This window comes from Balaenoptera borealis, assembly GCF_965194805.1.
Source record: "Balaenoptera borealis genome assembly, chromosome: 8".
NCBI lineage: Eukaryota > Metazoa > Chordata > Mammalia > Artiodactyla > Balaenopteridae > Balaenoptera > Balaenoptera borealis.
The window spans coordinates 71,571,171-71,590,475 of record NC_138865.1 but is presented as its reverse complement, the minus strand read 5'-3'; the positions used below and the strand labels follow the sequence as shown (position 1 = coordinate 71,590,475).

The 19,305-nt window shown below is 40.1% G+C and overlaps 1 protein-coding gene across 1 annotated transcript in view; it reads left to right on the top strand.

Moving 5' to 3' along the window:
- Nucleotides 1–19,305, top strand: part of DOCK8 (dedicator of cytokinesis 8) — a 229,109-nt gene that overhangs the window by 59,640 nt on the left and 150,164 nt on the right. Inside the window, exons 3-4 of the mRNA XM_082403613.1 lie at nucleotides 5,237–5,412; nucleotides 8,128–8,199. Of these exons, the coding sequence (XP_082259739.1) occupies nucleotides 5,237–5,412; nucleotides 8,128–8,199 (248 nt within the window). The remainder of the gene's footprint in view (nucleotides 1–5,236; nucleotides 5,413–8,127; nucleotides 8,200–19,305) is intronic.

Genomic DNA, 19,305 nt, shown 5'->3' with positions numbered 1-19,305 from the left:
TCTCATAAACGGCCAAGTTGATTTGAGGACCACCCACCACAGGGATAAACATGCATGAGGGTACAAGGCCAGGGCATTTGGAAGCATCATGCCTCTTCCCCTAGCCCCACCCAAAGCGGCATGAAGCTTCCCCAGTGTTGTAACAAAGGACCCAGGTCTTTTGTGATTACCTGTGTGATTTGGGCCAAGTTATTTAACTTCTCTGTTTTTCAGTATCCTTATTTGTGAAATATTGTCCAGATTTGTTATTTTAATCATCTATCAGTGTGATGACGGCATACTATGCTGTGCTAGGGCTACATAGATTAATTTTAAACAGACATGGTTCTGATGCTGTAGAAATTTTCAGCTTCAAAACAAATTGAATCCTACCCCGTGTCAGGGGAACTAGCCCTTGATGTGCATTAGGTGACAAGGAAAAACTTGAACCCTCTTCATTAAAAATGAATATTTGTCTCTGAATAATTTAAGCTTTTAGAGTATTTATACTTCTTGTGTATTTCTAGTCTTCTATTGATCAGACATCTGAAGAAAATAGCTAGAAAGAAAGGCTGCACGAATCTTCACTAGAGGAGTGTTGAAAATTGATTGAGGGCATTGACTATGTCTCCTTGGCCTAGTGCTGGACTGCTTAGGACCCCAGCGAGTATTTGTTGAATTAGTGAAAGTTGGTGTATTATTCTAGATTCAACCAGAGCAGTGGAACTGGTAGGAGATGCATCTTCATGTGTATTAAGGAATTGATTACAGGGAATTGGTTTACCCACTGGTGGTGGCTAAGCAAGCCTGAAGTCCACGGGGCATTCAGGAAGGCAAGATCACGGGAAGCTGGAACTCCACGGGCATGAGCTGAAGCCTGGAGCCCTGAACTTCCAGAGAGCCTGTACCCTCTTTGAAAAGACATCCAACTGATTAAGTCAGGCCACCCAGGCTAATCCCCCTTTTGATTATCTTAAAGTCAACTGGTTAGAGACTTTAATTACATTGGTAATATCACTTCACAGCAGCACCTAAATTAGTGTTTGATTGTATCAGTAGGTGTGCGTATGCTATAGAATAGCTGCAGTCTCCCTTCTGTCCTCCAGTTCTGGCAAGAGAAAACCCCTGTAGCCAACCACGACTGGAAGAATACTAGGAAGGGAATTTGGAGGAATGTAGCTCTGCTGAGCCGGGTTGACACATCACAAAGCCATCACAATCAAAGCCTGATTTAGGATAATTTGCAGTCTTAAGTTGTTTTGTTTTTAAAAATGGGGTTTTTTTGTTTGTTTTTATTTTGATTATTTGGGGTTTTTTCTTATATTATTTTAACAAATGATAGACATGATGTGATAATTCCTTGTATAAGATGACCTTGAAATTACTTTGGATCATACCATTTAAACTAGTCTTGAGTCTCCACTGACTAGGAGGCCACGTGTAACTCAGTAGCAGAGAAAACAGAAATAGTAAATTTTCACATTTGGCTTTTACGCTCCCAGGAGCCCAAGGGACTGACCTCAGAACATGCCCCTCCGGCCCCATTCCCAAACTTCAGCCCCCAATGAAATGCAAAACCACTGTAAATCTCTTCAATATTTGTTTACCCCTAAATGTGTGTATGTGTTAATTGCTTAATAATAAAACCTACTCTTGAGATTGACTTCAGATAGTTTAGAGAACAGAAATCTCTTTTGGTTCCTGGTTATTTGAATATGCAAGAGGAACAACTTGCTTGGAGGCCTAGATAACGGTAGTTGGCCTCTCCACTCACTTGCCAACAGCAGGACTAGTTTACATCTCTTTTGGAATGAAGTCTCCTCCCTTGCTAGTTTCAGCATAGAAAGGGTAGTGGTGACTTGTTATTAAATGCCGGCTTATGCGTAGTGCTAGAATGATACTCAAGAATTCTATCATTATGGCTTATTGTTATCGTCTGTTCAGTCCTGAAGTAGATTCAGACCGTAAGAGCTTATGACTTTATGATCAACCGTGTCTATTGCTTTTGGCACATTGCCGAACAGTTGGTGCTCAGTGATGACACTGTATTCTTTGTCATAGCTCCCCCCTCCAAAGATAGCATTATTTTGTATGTGAGACGGTGGCAAGCTTCCCCATCTCACAGTTGACTCAAGGTCTGGGGAAAGAGGCATGAGAGTAGCTTCCTGTATTCATCTTTATCCCTTAGGGCCAACTCAGTGTCTTGCATTTAGTAGATGTTCAGCAAGTAATTGAACTTGCTGATGAAGTTCAAAAATGAAGGAGTCAGCTATCCTTTGCCCCCCGGCTCTTCGGCAGCCTGTCCTGTAGGTAACAGGTGCCAGCATCAGCCAGGTTTTTCCTATCCCTTGTGGCTTTGAATTTTAGGGACATGATAAGTATAATACTTTGGCTGGACCTAAATTTTTTTCTCTCTGATGATTTCACACAAATGCCATTTCTCTGTGGAAGCTTCTACCTACTATTGGTTGGCCAAAAAGTTCCTTCGGGTTTTTTTTCCGTTAAGATGTTACAGAAAAACCCAAATGAACTTTTTGGCCAACCCAATAGTTATTAGTGCTAGTGTCACATTGTTTCAAATGTGCTTCAATATAATTTTTCAGTATATCTTTTCAATGCCTCTGCTTGAATAATTGCTATTCTTCATGATAAATTTACATTTAGTATCACTTTAATCAGTTAATTACTTCACTATTATTACTTTGAGAAGCCAATCTCATGAGAAGTTCAGAGTGGAACTTGTGCGTGGTGGCAGATGGGTTTATTTTACTCTCTTCTAAACACATTTACCACTGCCTTGTGTTTAATTATTTCTGGAAATCTAGATTCCCTGGAAAGCCTGCAAGAGAAAACAAAATTAGGAGCCTGCCTAGGTTTGAATTCCAGATGGGCTACTTCCCAGCTATGTAAACACAGGCAAATTATTAAATCTCTAGCCTTCAAAGTCCTCATCTGTAAAATGAGGGTAATAAAAGAGTGTACTTTACAGAGTTCTGGTGAGGATTAAATGAGATAATGTCTAGAATGACCTAGCACAACTTCTTGGCACATAGTGCTCAACAATTTTTAGTTCAAGGGTATGAACTTCACAGTAATAAGGTTGAGTATACAAACAGTGCAATCTCTTCATTTCGAGTTGAAGTCATTTCAGTCCCTGCCCCTGAACTCTGTGCCGTGTTGTGATAAGGAGTGGGAAAGTCTGCTTTCTCCTTTGGGGTTGGTCTTATGTAAGTCTACAGTAGATTTTTTTTGTTCTGTGCGTGGATAATGCCTGTTGTTCCCTCTGGCAGAGGTCAACAATGTCTTTTTGCAAACTGTCCCCACCTGGCTTCTGCATAGCCTGATCTGCAGTTCTCTGAGCCCCTGATGGTCCCAGCTGCTTCATTTTGAGAGGCCCCTCTAAGGACTGTGGTCCTCTCCTTAGCTGACTTCCAGGTCCCCAGTCAGAACCCAGGGAAAGAAACTTCCTTGTCCTCAGTCACACTTTGTGGGAGCCTTGGGGAACCAGAGGGATGTCTGTGCTCTCTCCTACTGAAGAATGTCCTGCTGCCTTCTCTTCTGCCCCTTTTGGTCCTGCTGGCATAGGGCATTATGTAAGCCAGCCACTTCAAGGATCTCAGACAAGGAGGGCACGTTTGCTCACTTCTCAGCGTCGTCCTCACTCTTTCACGTGTCACTCAGGTCTCCACCACCACCAGGGACACAAAGGTGGGAGGAGACAGGGCAAGCCACACGTACCTTCTCTAATCTTCTTGCCTCTTCCATGGCACTTTGTTCCTCTTCTCTAACCTGGAGCCTTACATCTAGCCTGGTGTATGGTTTCAGGGCGATGAAAAACCTGTTTTGTCTGCATTTCCTTTGGATCTGTCCTTGTGTCAGAGCGAGGCAGTACAAGTCAAGAATCTGGGGTGTTTGTTGGACTGATGACTCCAAATAGTCTGCCATAAATGAACACCACAGAGCTGCTGTTATTATTATTATTATTGTTATTATTATTATTATTACTACTACCACTACTACACATGTCAACTTGATCTAAGTGATTCTTTTACTCCCTTAAGGCAGTGGTTTCCTAAGTCTAATTGGATTTCACAAGCTAGAAAAAAATATTTGTTGAATTGCCAACTTTTTCTTTTATCACCTGAGGAAAATTATTTTTTCAATTACCACCTACTTCTATCATTTCTTTTATACCCCCACTATGGAAGGATATAATTGAAGAGACAAAAAAAAAAAAAAAAAAGGCAATCCTTTTCAAGCAAGTACATTTAGCCTTATGAAAACTCAGCCAGTTGCCCTTAGTTTGCTCATTTACCTGCAGTCAGTGAAAATTCTTCCCACCCGGCACCAGGCAGTGCAGCAGCATTTGGAAATCACTGCCTTGGAGTGTCCCAGCCACCCAGCCTCGTTCACTGTGGGCTGTGATTACGAATGAAGTGCCTTCAAGAATCAATGTGTAGGGCTTCCCTGGTGGCGCAGTGGTTGAGAATCTGCCTGCCAATGCAGGGGACACGGGTTCGAGCCCTGGTCCGGGAAGATCCCACATACCGCAGAGCAACTGGGCCCGTGAGCCACAATTGCTGAGCCTGCGCATCTGGAGCCTGTGCTCCGCAACAAGAGAGGCCGCGATAGTAGGCCTGCGCACCGCGATGAAGAGTGGCCCCCGCTTGCCACAACTAGAGAAAGCCCTCGCACAGAAATGAAGACCAACACAGACATAAATAAATAAATAATAAATAAAAAATTAAAAAAAAAAAAAAAAAAAAAAAAGAATCAATGTGTAGGATAACTCAGGCCAAAGAAAGCACTGTACCTAAATACTCAGAAGGACTGTCGAGTTTGCCTGAATTTCTAGAAAATTGCCTCCGATTCGCTGCTTCACTGTATTTGGGTGAACGTGGCCTCAGAGAGCTTTTGCATGAGAAATTATAAAAATGCAGCAAAGCCTTGTGATCTCATTTTGGATCTTCTCAGGAATCCTCGTCAAGATGCAATTAAGCAGAGAAAAATTCTGCCTTGGGGTGTGATTTTAATTACCCACCGTGTTCTGACTTGACTTTCCATGCTGTGTTTCTTTTCCTTTGCATATCACCACTTCTGTGTTTGACAGCTTCTCTAAAGACAGCCCCATTTAGTTGTACAAGAAGAGTGAAGCACTTACTGGGAGGAGAGGGAGGACAGGGCACGCATCTCCTGTTGCCTTAGTGCTTTTACCCTAAACCGTGTGGGAACCTCTTTTTCCTTTCCCTGCCCCCAGCCTCAGTTTTATGACCCGGTGGAGCCAGTGGACTTTGAAGGACTTCTGATGACACACCTGAACAGCCTGGATGTGGAGCTTGCCCAAGAGCTGGGAGACTTCTCCGAAGACGACTTGGACGTGGTGTTCACGCCGAAGGAATGTCGAACTTTGCAGCCCTCTCTGCCGGAGGAAGGGTAAATTGCTTTCTTAAAATGTGGATGGGATTATGATGATCAGGGCTGTTCTTGGTTAGGGAGAGATGCCCTAATTCTGGACTTCTCTTACAAGTAACATGACTCAGATCTATCAAGATGTGCAGGCTGACTACTGTGGTACTGTCGCCTACGTGTAGGTAGATTTTGAACTGGTTTGACCAGAGGCTTTGAAAAGCCATGTGGGGACTAAGCCAGTTAAAGGGCTGCAGTGGAACCAAATCGACTGCTTAAGAAGAGGTGAAGAGTGCAGGCTCTGGACCCAGACCGCCGGGGTCAGCTCAGTGACTGTGGGCGAGTCATGTGACCTCAGGAGGCCTCCGTTTTTCCATTTGTAAAAATACTAATCATTGAAATGCCTCCATTCAGGAGCATTTTAATTGTTTCCATATATGAGACTGGATCAAGTCACAAAAGTAAGTCCAATCCACATTTCTTGAGCATCTACTATGTGCTGAGAACTGGGATAAAAAGATGAATAAGGCAAAGTTCTTTCTTTTGAAGCAAGTCTTGTCAAGCGGAAAAACAACGGGGAAAGCTCTGTAGTGTGAATATGTGAATAGCTGCTTAGGGTTGAGTTTCTACAGTGGGTTAATCGATGTGTTTACAGGTGTCAGCATTAGCCCTCAGTATCAAATGATGGAATTATATTTAGATGAAACTCCTGTTATTTCCACAGTGTAACAAGCAATGTCTCTTTGGAGGTTTAGGATGAACTTTTATTTGCATTCATCTTCAAAACCAAATTAAGATTCACATCCTCCTGAGATTTTCAACCTTCTCCACTTCCCCAAAAAGTCCTGGAAATGAGATCATGAAACATGGCCCCTGCCCTCATTACTCGGGAATATTCCAGTTCTATTTTGGATTTTATTTCATCACAGTTTAAGAAGGTTAGATGACAGTGATAGGGTATTATTTGACCCTTTGCTCTTTGTTTAGACAGTTCTCATTCATATAGAAGAGCTGACCATATGCTCTGCTCTAACATTTTGAAGATACTCACTTCCCAGAAAACAAAATCATGATGATTCTTGGGAAACATTTTTCCCTGTTGTCAGTCCATTTATTCAGATGTGACTTTCATATAGGTAGCATCTATTATTGTTACCTTTGGTAGAGAATAATTTAATTTCTTTGTGTAAAATATATGGTTAATTGTCTTCAAATGAGATCAGAATCTTGGAAAAGCCTGTTTAAAATACTTACAATAAGTTTACAGGTAGGAGGATTTTGATTTTTTTTTTAAATTTGATAGAAGAGGTAATTTTTTTCTTAACATCAGTTTTTGAGCATAATATTGCCTTGTCACCAGAATTGATAACTAACACATTATCTGTCTGATGGCTTTCAAATACCCTCTACTATTTCAATCGTTGCCCAAAAGTCTTGTGTATAATTAAAGCCCAGGAAAGTATCATCATCATCAGAGTAAACGACAGCTGACTCCTGTTGAACCCCAGTGCCTATCTGAGAACTTGATGTTGAGCTGTGATAGTTTAGTGGGTGCAAACCTGCACTCCCAGGTGAGTGGCCTGGGGTCAGTTCCCTGCTCTTCCACTTGCTGAGTGACTTTGAGAAAGATCTTTTCATCTCATCCCTCTGCAAAATGAAAATAGTAATAACGTCTGTTCTATGGAGCTGATTGACATTAACTGAATTCATACGTGTAGAGGGATTGCATCAGTGCCTAGTGCAGAATGAATGGCACACAAGTGTGAACTATCACAGGTAGGTCTTATTATGTGCCAGATGCTTTTCTAAGCACTTCACACACTGACTTCATCTTCATCACAGCTCTCCAAAGGAGCATTGCACGATTACTATCACCCCTTACGGTGAGGAAACTGAGGCACAGAAGGGTTGAGTGACTGGCCCAAGGTCACGTAAGGAACGGGGCTGGGATTTGAGTAGTCAGGGCCCAGGGACCACATGTCTGACTTCTACAGTATTCCATCTAAAACTAACACACAAGGTGGGTACTGTTCTTACCCTCTTTCTACAAACCAGAAAATTAAAACTTAGAGCACTTAGACCTATTTATCTGTAGTACCAACACATTTGGAAGAACAGCAAAAAAAAAAACCCAAAAAAACAAACAAACAAAAATAACCTTTGCTACTGTGGGGAAGTAGTGATTTCTAAATTTCCAGACTCCGAAGCTCTCTAAGAGTTTCTCTCATGACACACTCTATGCAGTAGACAAGAGCTGCCCGAATTAATAATCACCAACCAAAGCCAGGGCCTGTCAGCTCCTCAAAGTACAACTCCTCTTCTTCATGGCTTTCAAAAAGGAAAACATGCATGTCCTAACAAGGTTACACGTGAGCAAAAAATATGCCCAGATTACCCCGGAAGAGACTGGTATTTATACTTACTCTTCTTGTTTTGTATGTGATTACAGCTAGTTCTACCTGTCTTGTGTCGGAATGCCTTCAGGGATAGATATAGTCTAATACGATTCTATGTAATAAAGAAAACCCACAAAGCATAAAATGCCAACGTTTGTCTCATCAAAGTAAAAATTTTACTGCCTCAGGAATACTTCAGACACTTGAAAGGATTCGATAACAATGCCCTTCCCATTCTCAGTTAATGTGGATTTGAAATCATGCTGCTCTCCTTGGTTATGATAAAGGATTGCTTTGTTGTGTTTACCTGGTAATAACATTTTTATGTTGTTTTCCACCTCATTAGGGTTGAACTGGACCCTCACGTCAGGGACTGCGTTCAGACCTATATTCGGGAGTGGCTAATTGTGAATCGGAAGTAAGTTCATTTTTTTCCCTCTTTACATATATACTTACTTTATATTGTTACCTTTTTATAACTTTTTAAAAAAAATTAATAAACTTTTTTTTAGAACAGTTTAGGCTTACAAGAAAATTGATTAGAAAGAAGTACTGAGAGTTCTTATATACTACCTCCCACACACATTTCCCCCTATTATTAATATATTGGGTTTTTTCGTGTGTGTGAGGTTTTTATGTCCTTGAATGACCATGAATATTGATTTTGGGGATTCCAAATAAATTTTAGCAAGTAGGCAAATTTGCAAATGCAAAATCCGTGAATAATGAGCATTGACTGTATCTCGTATCACTCTCCTGCTCAAACACCTTCTAAGGCTCTCTATTTCCTACTATATCAAATATAAACGCCACCTGCTTGCCTTTCAAGGGCTTTAATAATCTGGCCCAACTCTATCTATTAAAACGTATTTCCCTTAACTCCTGGAGCCCCTTCCTTTCTCTGAGCCTACGTCTCTTCCTCACTGTTGCACCACATGACTGACTCAGTCCTCCCTCCACACCTTTGCTCTTGCTGTCTCCCCTCTGGGCATGCTCTCCCTTCTCTCATCTGTCTACCCAATCCTACCCGTGGATAAAAGATCATATCAAATTTCTTTTTTATTCGTGCAGCTTTCTCTGACTAACTTATCCTTCCTTGGATGAGTCTTACTTAAGTGTGGAATATTTGGTACAATTGATGAGCCAGTGTTGGTCCATTATTATTAACTAAAGTCCATAGTTTACAGTAGGGCTTATTTTTTGTGTTTACGTTCTGTGGTTTTGACAAATGTAAAATGACGTTTATCTACCACTGGAGTGTCATACCGAGTAGTTTCACTGCCCTAAAAATCCCCTCTGTGCCATCTGGTCATCCCTCCCTGGCAACCACTTATCTTTTTACTGTCTTCATAGTTTTGCCTTCTTTCTCCATGTCTTTTTATGGCTTGATAGCTCATTTCTTTCTTCACTGAATAATATTCCACTGCATGGATTTACTATAGTTTGTTCATCCATTCACCTACTGAAGGAGAAAGTTACATTTTAAACACAAAGAATAGAGCCCTTTTATTTCTATTCTGATGAATTCCTGGGGGGGTGGGGGTGGGGATTAATGAATGGAAATTTGGCTTCAGATTCAAAGGGCACATTTAAATTTATGACCAAGAAATAAATTGCTTGCTTGCCTTCAAGTCAAAAAGGCCCTTCTCTCCTGGGTTAATTAAATGTTCTATGACATTGTCCTGAGCTTTTTGTCTCCATGCCAATGACCTGGACAGTACCCTCTAATGAGAAGCATCTACCCACGCTGGAATTCTCAACCTGTATGTGTGTACGTGTTGGGGAGCTGGCTGGGGAGAGTCTGCAATCAGGGACACACCCCACTAGAGAAACATCAGAGAATCTGTGACAACACACAAGTAGTTTGAAATTCTGATATCCTCACCTCTCCTATACTCCAGTAAGAATTACTGTTCTGTGGGATAAATGATGAAAGACTTCGGAGGCTGGGTTTTATCCAGCTCCTGGAAGTGTGCCATTGAATTTGTGCTGATGTGTTTTGGAGTAATGTCAGTATGCATACTATTTTCAGTAGCTGAGAAAGAGAAAACTTCACTTGTATAAAGTAATTAAGAGAAAGTTAGATGCTAATCCATCATCTGTTCTAACTTGAATAGAAAACCAAGTTTGCTGGGCAGTCAAATAAGATTATACTTTGCTGGTAATAAATAAAAGATTTCAGAACAGGTTGTTCTCATGCTTTTAAATGTTATAGTTAGAGGTACTTTCTGGATATGAAGGTTTGAAAGAAATCTGAGAAGGGACAATAAATAGAAAGGTCCATTTTACTACATTTGGTTTTTATTTTCTATTTGGGACACTGCACTTTTTCATTCTTCATGGCAATTCCCATTGGAATTTTTTTTCTCTATCTTGAACAAACTTAAAGGACTCTTTTTAGAATACTCATTGTAAAAATTTTGGAGATCATAGCAAAACAAAAAGAGAAAACAAAAATCACTCAATTTCACTATAGACAGATAACCACCATTAACATTTGATGTGTTGCCTTTGAATCACATTTCTTTGTATATATTTGTATAAAAATTAAGTCAGATTATAATACTATTTTGCAGCATGCTTTTTCAGTCTTCACAGTAAGTGGTAACTATCTCTTTGCTATTAAATATTCTTCCTCAAGACAATTTTTAATGGTTGTATAATGTATTTATAGAAAAATTTATTTAAACAATTTTACTGTTTAGATGATCCCCTGTTTTTCAGTGTTATACCCAGTATAGCAACATTCTTGTGTATAGTTATGGTTTTTTTCCTTTGGAATAAATTCCTACAAGAGGAGTTTCTGTGTGTCTAACTGTATGCACAAATTTAAGGATTTGGGAATAATATATCAGAAAGATTATTAACAAGATATGCATGAATCCTCAAGAATATTGGATGTTATCTTTTAATAAATTTCCAATTTTATTTGTAAAATGGCTGTCTTTTATTTGCATTTTCTTTGATTGTTTCAATTCGGTATCTTTTTTTCCATAAATTTGTCGTCCATTTGTAAGTTTTCCTTGGTGCTCTGCTTATTCATTAAATTTGTGCATCTCTATTAATGTATTTGTCTGGTCTTGTTTATCTTTAGGGCTGCTTTTATTTGGTAAGGATATTAACCCTTTGTATGTCATATAATACAAATTCCTTACCCAGGATACTCTTTGTCTTTTAAATTTGTTTATACTTTTTTAACATTCAAAATTATTTATTAGTAAAATTTATATTGACAGTTTTCCTCATGATTTATATTTTTGCTGTCATGCTTAAAATTTAATCCATAAACCTAATATTATTTACTAGGAATTTTGGATTAAAATGTTAAACTAGACCATTAGCCACTTTGATTATTGCTTCCGTTTCCTCATGTGTCTCCATTTGTTTTTATCTCTCCTGTAGGAACAGTGGTTTTTCATATATTTATTCTATGCAAGTTTTGTACCCTTTTATTTTCACAAAACAAAGCAATGTCTGTTTTAACTTTATGTTTGGCAACATACTGAGGATGGGGATTGTCATTGGCCCCGTTATCTGCGCACTTGGGTAATGGACCAGCTTGTTTCCCAGAAATTAGCTAATGGACAGGAGGACGTGTGCAACTTCGAAACTCATTGTCAGTTTCTGGCAAGCTTCGACTAGTGTTCAGCTGAGGAAGCACCTTTTCCAACCCCACTGTTTGACCTTTTGGTGCTCTAAATCTGATACTTTAACGTAAAGGCTATAATTCCTATGGCACAGTCCTCCCAGGATCATTCTGCCCTCACGTGCATCCATAATATTTTATTTGTGGGGAGAATCCAATACACTATTCCAGGTGCCCTTCATCTCCCAACCCTACATACATATTCAGCTAGTTGTTTTCTATGAGTTGTTTCTATATGGTTGCAGAATGATGGTAGAAAGAGAAAGGCAAGGAAGGTCGTGGTTCTGGTGGTGGTTCATTTCAGTAAAACCAGGTGGAACCTGTGAATGGCTTCATAGATAAGCCACTACAATGAAGAAGGAGAATTTAGATTTCTGACTATTATAGACATTGACTGTTCGGGGACTGGCAGGAAGGAAAGTACAAAGTGCCTTCCTCTGCATTGCCCTTTGGGGAAACAAAGTATGGCACATCCTTCTCTTTCCAGCTGCATCTGATCCACAGAGATTCTGTCTAGACTTAGGCATTAAGTTATCTGTTTTGGTGAGTTTCCATTTTTTCTGGGTCTTCATAGGCAGGGAAGTTGGAGAAAGTCACAACAGTGGTTGCTGACCAGTTGTTCATTAGCAGTTAATGAGCTCTCCTTTGAATTTGTTATTTTATGTGCTAAATCATGCAAGCTTGTTTTGAAAGAAATCAAGTAATAAGGAGTGTATGAAGTAAAAAGCTAGTCTCTTGCCTCATTGCTCGCTTGCTCCCTGCCCTTCTCTTCAAGTCACTCTCTTTTTTTTCTAACTTTTTTTCAGATTTATTTTTTTATTGAGGTAACATTGGTTTATAACATTATATGTTTCCCATCTACAACATTATATTTTTACTTCTATGTACCCGACAGCACGCTCACCACCAAAACTTTAGTTTCCATCCATCACCGTATAGTTGATCACCTTTACCCATTTCATCCTCCTTCTGCCCCTTACCCTCTGGTAACCACTACTCTGTTCTCTGTTCTCTATGTTTTTGAGGGTTTTTTGTTTTTTTCAACCCACTCTTAACTGCATGGAGGTCATTGTGTAGCCTCCCAGATCTTCTTTTCATGCCCTCACAAACATACATGAATATTCATATTTACATAAATATTTATGTATGCAAAAACACACATGTAAATAAATATTTTACATACATACATAATATACTTTTTTTCAATAATGTCTTTGAAATCTTTCCATATCAAAGACCTATCCCTTTCTTTTAAAATGCTGCCTGGCATTCCAGGGGTGAAGGAAAATACCATAAATTATTGACTTTCTTACTGCAGTTGTCTCCATTTTCCATAATATAAATGATACCACAATGAACATCTATGCACATTTGCCTCTACACATGTGTGAATATTTCTGAAGGTAGAAATGGAATCAATGCATATGATATAGTCTAGTAAGTACTGCCAAATTCCTCTCCAGAAAAGTTGTGTTAATTTACTCCATTACCAGCTGGACATGAAACTGCCCTTTCTCCTCATATCCTTGCCAAGGCTGGATATTATTGATTAAAATAAAATTTAAATTCCTCCAATCTTACTCTAGTTATAATTTCAAACTAGAAGCTATTATACCCACTTTCATAATATTGTTTTCTATCACTGGGTTTTCTTCCCTTACCTATCCTAAAATCCCAGTTAAATATACACTTACCATACACCCTGAAGTCCCACTCCTAGGTATTTACCCAAGCAAAATGAAAACCTGTGTTCATTTAAAAATCTGTATGCAAATATTTATAGTAGTTTTATCTGTAATTTCCAAAAACTAGAAACGACCCAAATCGTAGTCAATGGAGGTAATGGATAAACAAACTCTGGTACATTCATGCAATGGAATACTACTCAGCAGGAAGTTGGAACAAATTATTGATACATGCAGTAACATGGATGAATAAGGTATACTCTGAATAAGGAAATAAGACTAAACATTTAGAAAAGATATCAAGAGAAATATTCAGAATAATTTCTGTTTTGGGATTCCTAAATGCTAGCAAAATAAGCAAAATTTAAAATATGAATCGTATTCACAAATATCAATTAATAAAAAAGTATTTTGGGGGACTTTTTTTTTTAACTGTAGTGTACTTGATTTACAGTGTTGTTTAGTTTCTGGTGTATGGCAAAGTGACTCTGTTTGGAAGCAACTGGAATGACTTTCGAGGGTTAAAAGGCCAGAGAGACTCAGCTCACAGCTCAAATCTCAGTACATCAGTCGGTAGGTTATGTTGGGGGACTTTTTTTTTTAACTGTAGTGTACTTGATTTACAGTGTTGTTTAGTTTCTGGTGTATGGCAAAGTGACTCTGTTTGGAAGCAACTGGAATGACTTTCGAGGGTTAAAAGGTCAGAGAGACTCAGCTCACAGCTCAAATCTCAGTACATCAGTCGGTAGGTTATGTTGGCAGCTTTTCTCACAACCTAAGGTCTGTGAGGTTGGTTTTTGTTCTGTGCGGAAGGACACCAGACTCATTGAGGTGGCTAAAGTCAGGGCTGCGCCCTTCTGTGTACTTGGCCAAAGGCAGCCCTGTTGAGGGAAGGAGTGAGGAACAAATATGTGTTTTGCATCAACTGCGGGCCTGGCCTGCCCTAGGCACTGGGGATGCAGCTGTGAACAAGACAGAGGCAGCGCCCTTTACAGAGCTCAGAATCTAGGACGGCAGAAAGCACTAGATAAGAGTTGGAAGTGGAGCACTCCGCAGTGCTGTAGATGTCTTTAATGAGATGGTTTAACTTGGTCGGGGGCATCAGGGAGGGTGTCCCCAGGGAATAATAATGATAATAAACAGCCTTTATTGTGAAAAAAATATGTATATGTATTCTTTTTTTTTTTAATTAATTAATTTATTTACCTATGGCTGTGCTGGGTCCTCGTTTCTGTGCGAGGGCTTTCCCCAGTTGTGGCAAGCGGGGGCCACTCTTCATCGCGGTGCGCGGGCCTCTCACCATCGCGGCCTCTCTTGTTGCGGAGCACAGGCTCCAGACGCGCAGGCTCAGTAGCTGTGGCTCACGGGCCTAGTTGCTCCGCGGCATGTGGGATCTTCCCAGACCAGGGCTCGAACCCGTGTACCCTGCATTGGCAGGCAGACTCCCAACCACTGCGCCACCAGGGAAGCCCCAGTGTATGTATTCTTTTTCATATTCTTTTCCATTATGGTTTATTATAGGATATTGAGTATAGTTAGCTGTGCTACACAGTCGGACCTCGTTGTTTATCTATTTTGTATATAGTAGTTTGTATCTGCTAATCCCAAACTTATAATTTATCCCTACCCCCCTCGTCCCCTTTGGTAACAATAAGTTTGTTTTCTATATCTGTGAGTCTGTTTCTTTTGTAAATAAGGTCATTTGTATCATATTTTAGATTCCACATGTAGGTGATGTCATATGATATTTGTCTTTCTCTGTCTGACTTCACTTAGTGTGATAATCCTCTGCGTCCATCCATGTTGCTGCAAATGGCATTATCCCATTCTTTTTTTTGTTTGTTTTTTTGGCTGCGTTGGGTCTTTGTTGCTGCGTGCAGGCTTTCTCTAGTTGCGTTGAGCAGGAGCTACTCTTTGTTGCAGTGCGCGGGCTTCTCATTGTGGTGGCTTCTCTTGTTGTGGAGCACGGGCTGTAAGCACATGGGCTTCAGTAGTTGTGGCGTGCGAGCTCAGTAGTTGTGGCTCGCGGGCTCTAGAGCGCAGGCTCAGTAGTTGTGGTACATGGGCTTAGTCGCTCTGTGGCATGTGGGATCTTCCCGGGCAAGGGATCAAACCAGTGTCCCCTGCATTGGCAGACGGATTCTTAACCACTCCGCCACCAGGGAATTCCCTCCATTCTTTTTTATGACTGAATAATACTCCATTGTGTGTGTGTGTGTGTGTGTGTGTGTGTGTGTATGTATATATATATATATACATATATTTACCACATCTTCTTTATCCATTCATCTGTAGATGGAAGTTTAGGTTACTTCCATGTGTTGTCTATTGTAAATAGTGCTGTAATGAACATAGGGGTGCATGTATCTTTTCGAATTATGGTTTTGTCCCAATATATGCCCAGGAATGGGATTGCTGGATTGTATGGTAGCTCTATTTTTAGTTTTTTAAGGAACCTCCATACTGTTTTTCATAGTGGCTGCACCAATTTATATTTCCACCAACAGTGTAGGGGGGTTTGGGGGGACCTTTTCGAACAATTCCTGAGAAGAAATAACTATTTAAAATATTTACGAAAATGATTTTGGTTCCAGTTGCTCTAAGTGTGCAAATCATAGTGGTAAAAAAAAAAAGTAGATCCATGTGTGACCAAACTTCATTTTATCTTATAATATTTATTTTCTACTTTCTAACAGAGATCTTTGAGAGAGAGCTTCATATGGGCATTCATAAACTTGCTAGCTTCTTCAAAGTTATTCTCACCAATATTCATTAAGCAACATGTATGTGTATGCCAAATGGGTAAGCTTTTCTAGTGTATAAAATCCTTAGGGGGCTTTCCCTAAGGATTCAAATAAAAAGCTTCATGTGATCTAATGTCCTGGCAAAAAAAGCACCCAACTCAAAGTAATGGAAAATATAGGCAAACATTAAGTTGCTTCCTAAGATTACATTACCCGAAATGACAACACACTGAATTAGTGAGTGTTTTTCCTGAGAAATCCAATTTTAAGGGGAAAAGTTCCCAAAGGAATTAACTAACGTTAATTTGTTCTAAGATGGAAAGAAAACAGTGAACTAAAACTCAAAATTCACACTTGCCCTTTGCCTTTCCTAGGATGTGTACACTCCAGAGGATATTGATGTCACAGGTTCAGTGTCACATACTTCTTCATAAGGAAACCTGTGTGGGCCACAGGAATAAAAATCCGGAAACAACCTAGCTTAAGACCTTATGTGTGGTAGCCTTGGAGACCAGAACTATATCTGGTCTTTAGCTTTAGCTTTAGCTAAAGCTTTAGCTTTCTTCCTTGTGTCATAAAATGCACTTATTTCCAAGAGTGTCTACTTACAAGTGAGTCCACACCCCCCAGCCAATTACAGCCATGTGCCTGCTTCCATTTTCCTCAAGTCACTTCTCTCTATGCCTCTTTCTCCATCGGGTATGGTATAGACATGAGCTGAATTCTAGGACATTTCCCCCAGCTTTAAGATTTTAAGATAAAGAGTTCATACACCATATCTGAAAAATTTTATATTAGATTTTCTCCTCAAAAGAAGCTTAAATCTGGGAGAAATGAAACTTATTTGGTTATTGTTCTTTTGCTATTTTATGCAAGTGGATGCTTTCTTTTTTGTCCTCCATTTTGTTAGAATGTTTTCTGAAGTCATTTACCTGGACCGCCCAAAGACACTAACAAATGGGCATTTTTAAAAAAATGAGTTACAGAATACTGTTAAAAATTCATTTCACAACATGTATACTCTAACCCTATATCTGTGTCACCCTCAGGATTTGGGGGATGGAAAGCGTTAAGACTAAGTGTATTCCATGGCTGTGGATTTGAAACCGGAGCAAACTGTGCTCCCCTTCCTCATTCTAGATTTAACATCTACTTCCCCATTTTGAAATCTCAGAAAGTTGCAAAGCTACCTTGTGACAGCAAGGGTAAAGCTGGCTGGAGAGGAGAGGCCCAGGGTTGGCAAACACGTAAAGATGACTCATTTCAGAAGTGCCAGCCACAGAAGTCAGAAACCACCACAGGGTAGGTAGTGAGACTGCTGGCTGAACACCATCAGCGACCAGAGTCCCAGCCTCATTACCCTACCCGGACATCTGAGCCAAATAAAGCCATGTTCCTGTTGAGCCTATTTGCAGACAAGAGAGAGATGGGCAAGTAGCCAAATGGTAGAAAGAGTATTTCTCATGAAATAAACACAACCTATTGCTTCTCCAGAGAACTGTGTTCCTTTTCTTCAAACACTACTGTTACCCATTTGGGGACAGTCCAAAGACCAAACATATTTTGAGAGTGTTCTCTTTAGAGGCAGTGTCATGGAGTAGACAGAGTGTAGACTGTAGAGTCTGGGACTTGGGTCCAGATGCTGGCTCCTTATGTAATGGCTATGAGACCCTGGGCAAGTGACTTAATCTCTCTGAACCAGAGTTTCCTCAAGTGCGAAATGGGGGGAAATGTTGCTCATTTTGAAGGCTTATTGTGAAGATTGGAAAGTAATACATGTTCCTTTTCTTCTTTTTCCTCTTCCCCTTCCTATACCCTTTTCTCTTTCTTTCCTCTTCCTTCTTGTACATCTTGGTGTGAAAGCCATCAGAACAAGTTAGCCATCCATGACTCAGGGTGGGGAGTAGCTGGAGAGGACCAGAATAAGGAGTTGAAAGCCAAACACAGTGAGGAGGACACACATTTAGAAGGGCTGCCTGGCATGGAGAATCAGAACCTACATGGTGTGAGGAGGGTATCTGAGCCTGGGGCAGCCTGGCATGTGATACCAGAGCAGACATTCTGAGTAGAATGAGGGGGTGTTACATGGGGGAGAAGCCTACCACGAGGTGTCAGAGCCCAGGCAAGGGACAAGGATGTCCTTGTGGGAGGGTGGCCTGGCCCTAAGTATCAGTGCAGACTGAAGAAGACATCATGCCAGAGGGGCAAGCCTGGTGCAGGGTGTCAGAGTCAGAATATAAGGAGGGCAACATGTGTGGGCATGGAGGGGTGCTGTTAGCAAGGGTTACATATAAGGGGATTAATCAAGTAAGTAAGTATATTAAGGACAGGGGGTGTTAGATTTTTCACTATCTGAGAAGGAAGTTAAAAATATGGAAAGGAAGAAAACTGGAATGGATACTGTACTGTCAGATTGAGATTGCAAGGATCAACATGAACTCCTGGCTTTCAAACACACACACATACACACACACACACACACACACACACACACACACACACACACACTCCATACCTAACTCTGTTCACTGAGAAGACATAGGAGGAGCAACACCTTAATAGCAATGAGCACACCCAACACCTACATCTTGGCTTCTAAGAACCATTTTCCGCTAAAAAGAATCAGAGTTTCTTGGAGAAATGACTGATTCCAGGGTTGAGGAAAGGAAAGTATAAGATCAGCCTGAATATCTTGTGGCAGAAAGCAGGATATGATCAGTGACTGCTGGGGACATGTAAAAAGATGTAAGAGCCAGCTGAAGGGATTCACACTGGTCGAATTGAGGATAATTAGAGCACCAAAATAAATAATAGAAATGGATTAAGATATGTTGAATAAAATAGGAAACTGTGAATCCATATTGATACAAATCAAACTGAAAGCTTGACGAGGAATGGGGCATTTACAACAATCAAACCCAAATGGAGGGACTTTCTAAATAATGACTGGCCTATAATCTTAAGGTCATGAAAGTCAAGGAAACACTGAGGAACTGTTCCAGAGTGAATAAGACTAAAGAAATGTGACATATAAATGCAATGCATGACTTTGGACTAGATCCTTTTGCTCAAAAGGGCATTTGGGGGACATTTGGTGAAAGTTGAAAGGGGTCAGAGGATTAGATGGTAATAATGAATCAATGTTAATTTCCTGAATGTGATGGTTGAATACTAATTATGATGGAGAATGTCCTTGTTTGTAGAAGTTACACACTAAAGTATTCAGGGAAAATGGAGAATTAGGTCAGCAACTTACTCTCAAATAGTTTGAGAGGGGGGAAAGGTCTTTGTACTATATTTGCAAGTTTTCTGTAAATTTGAGATTGTTTCAAAATAAAAGGAAAATAATATATGTTAGGTGCCTGGCATTGTAATAAAGACTACAATGCCAGGCATCTAACATATAGTGGGTCCCCTTTACCATGCCATGCATTTATCTTGCAGCTGCC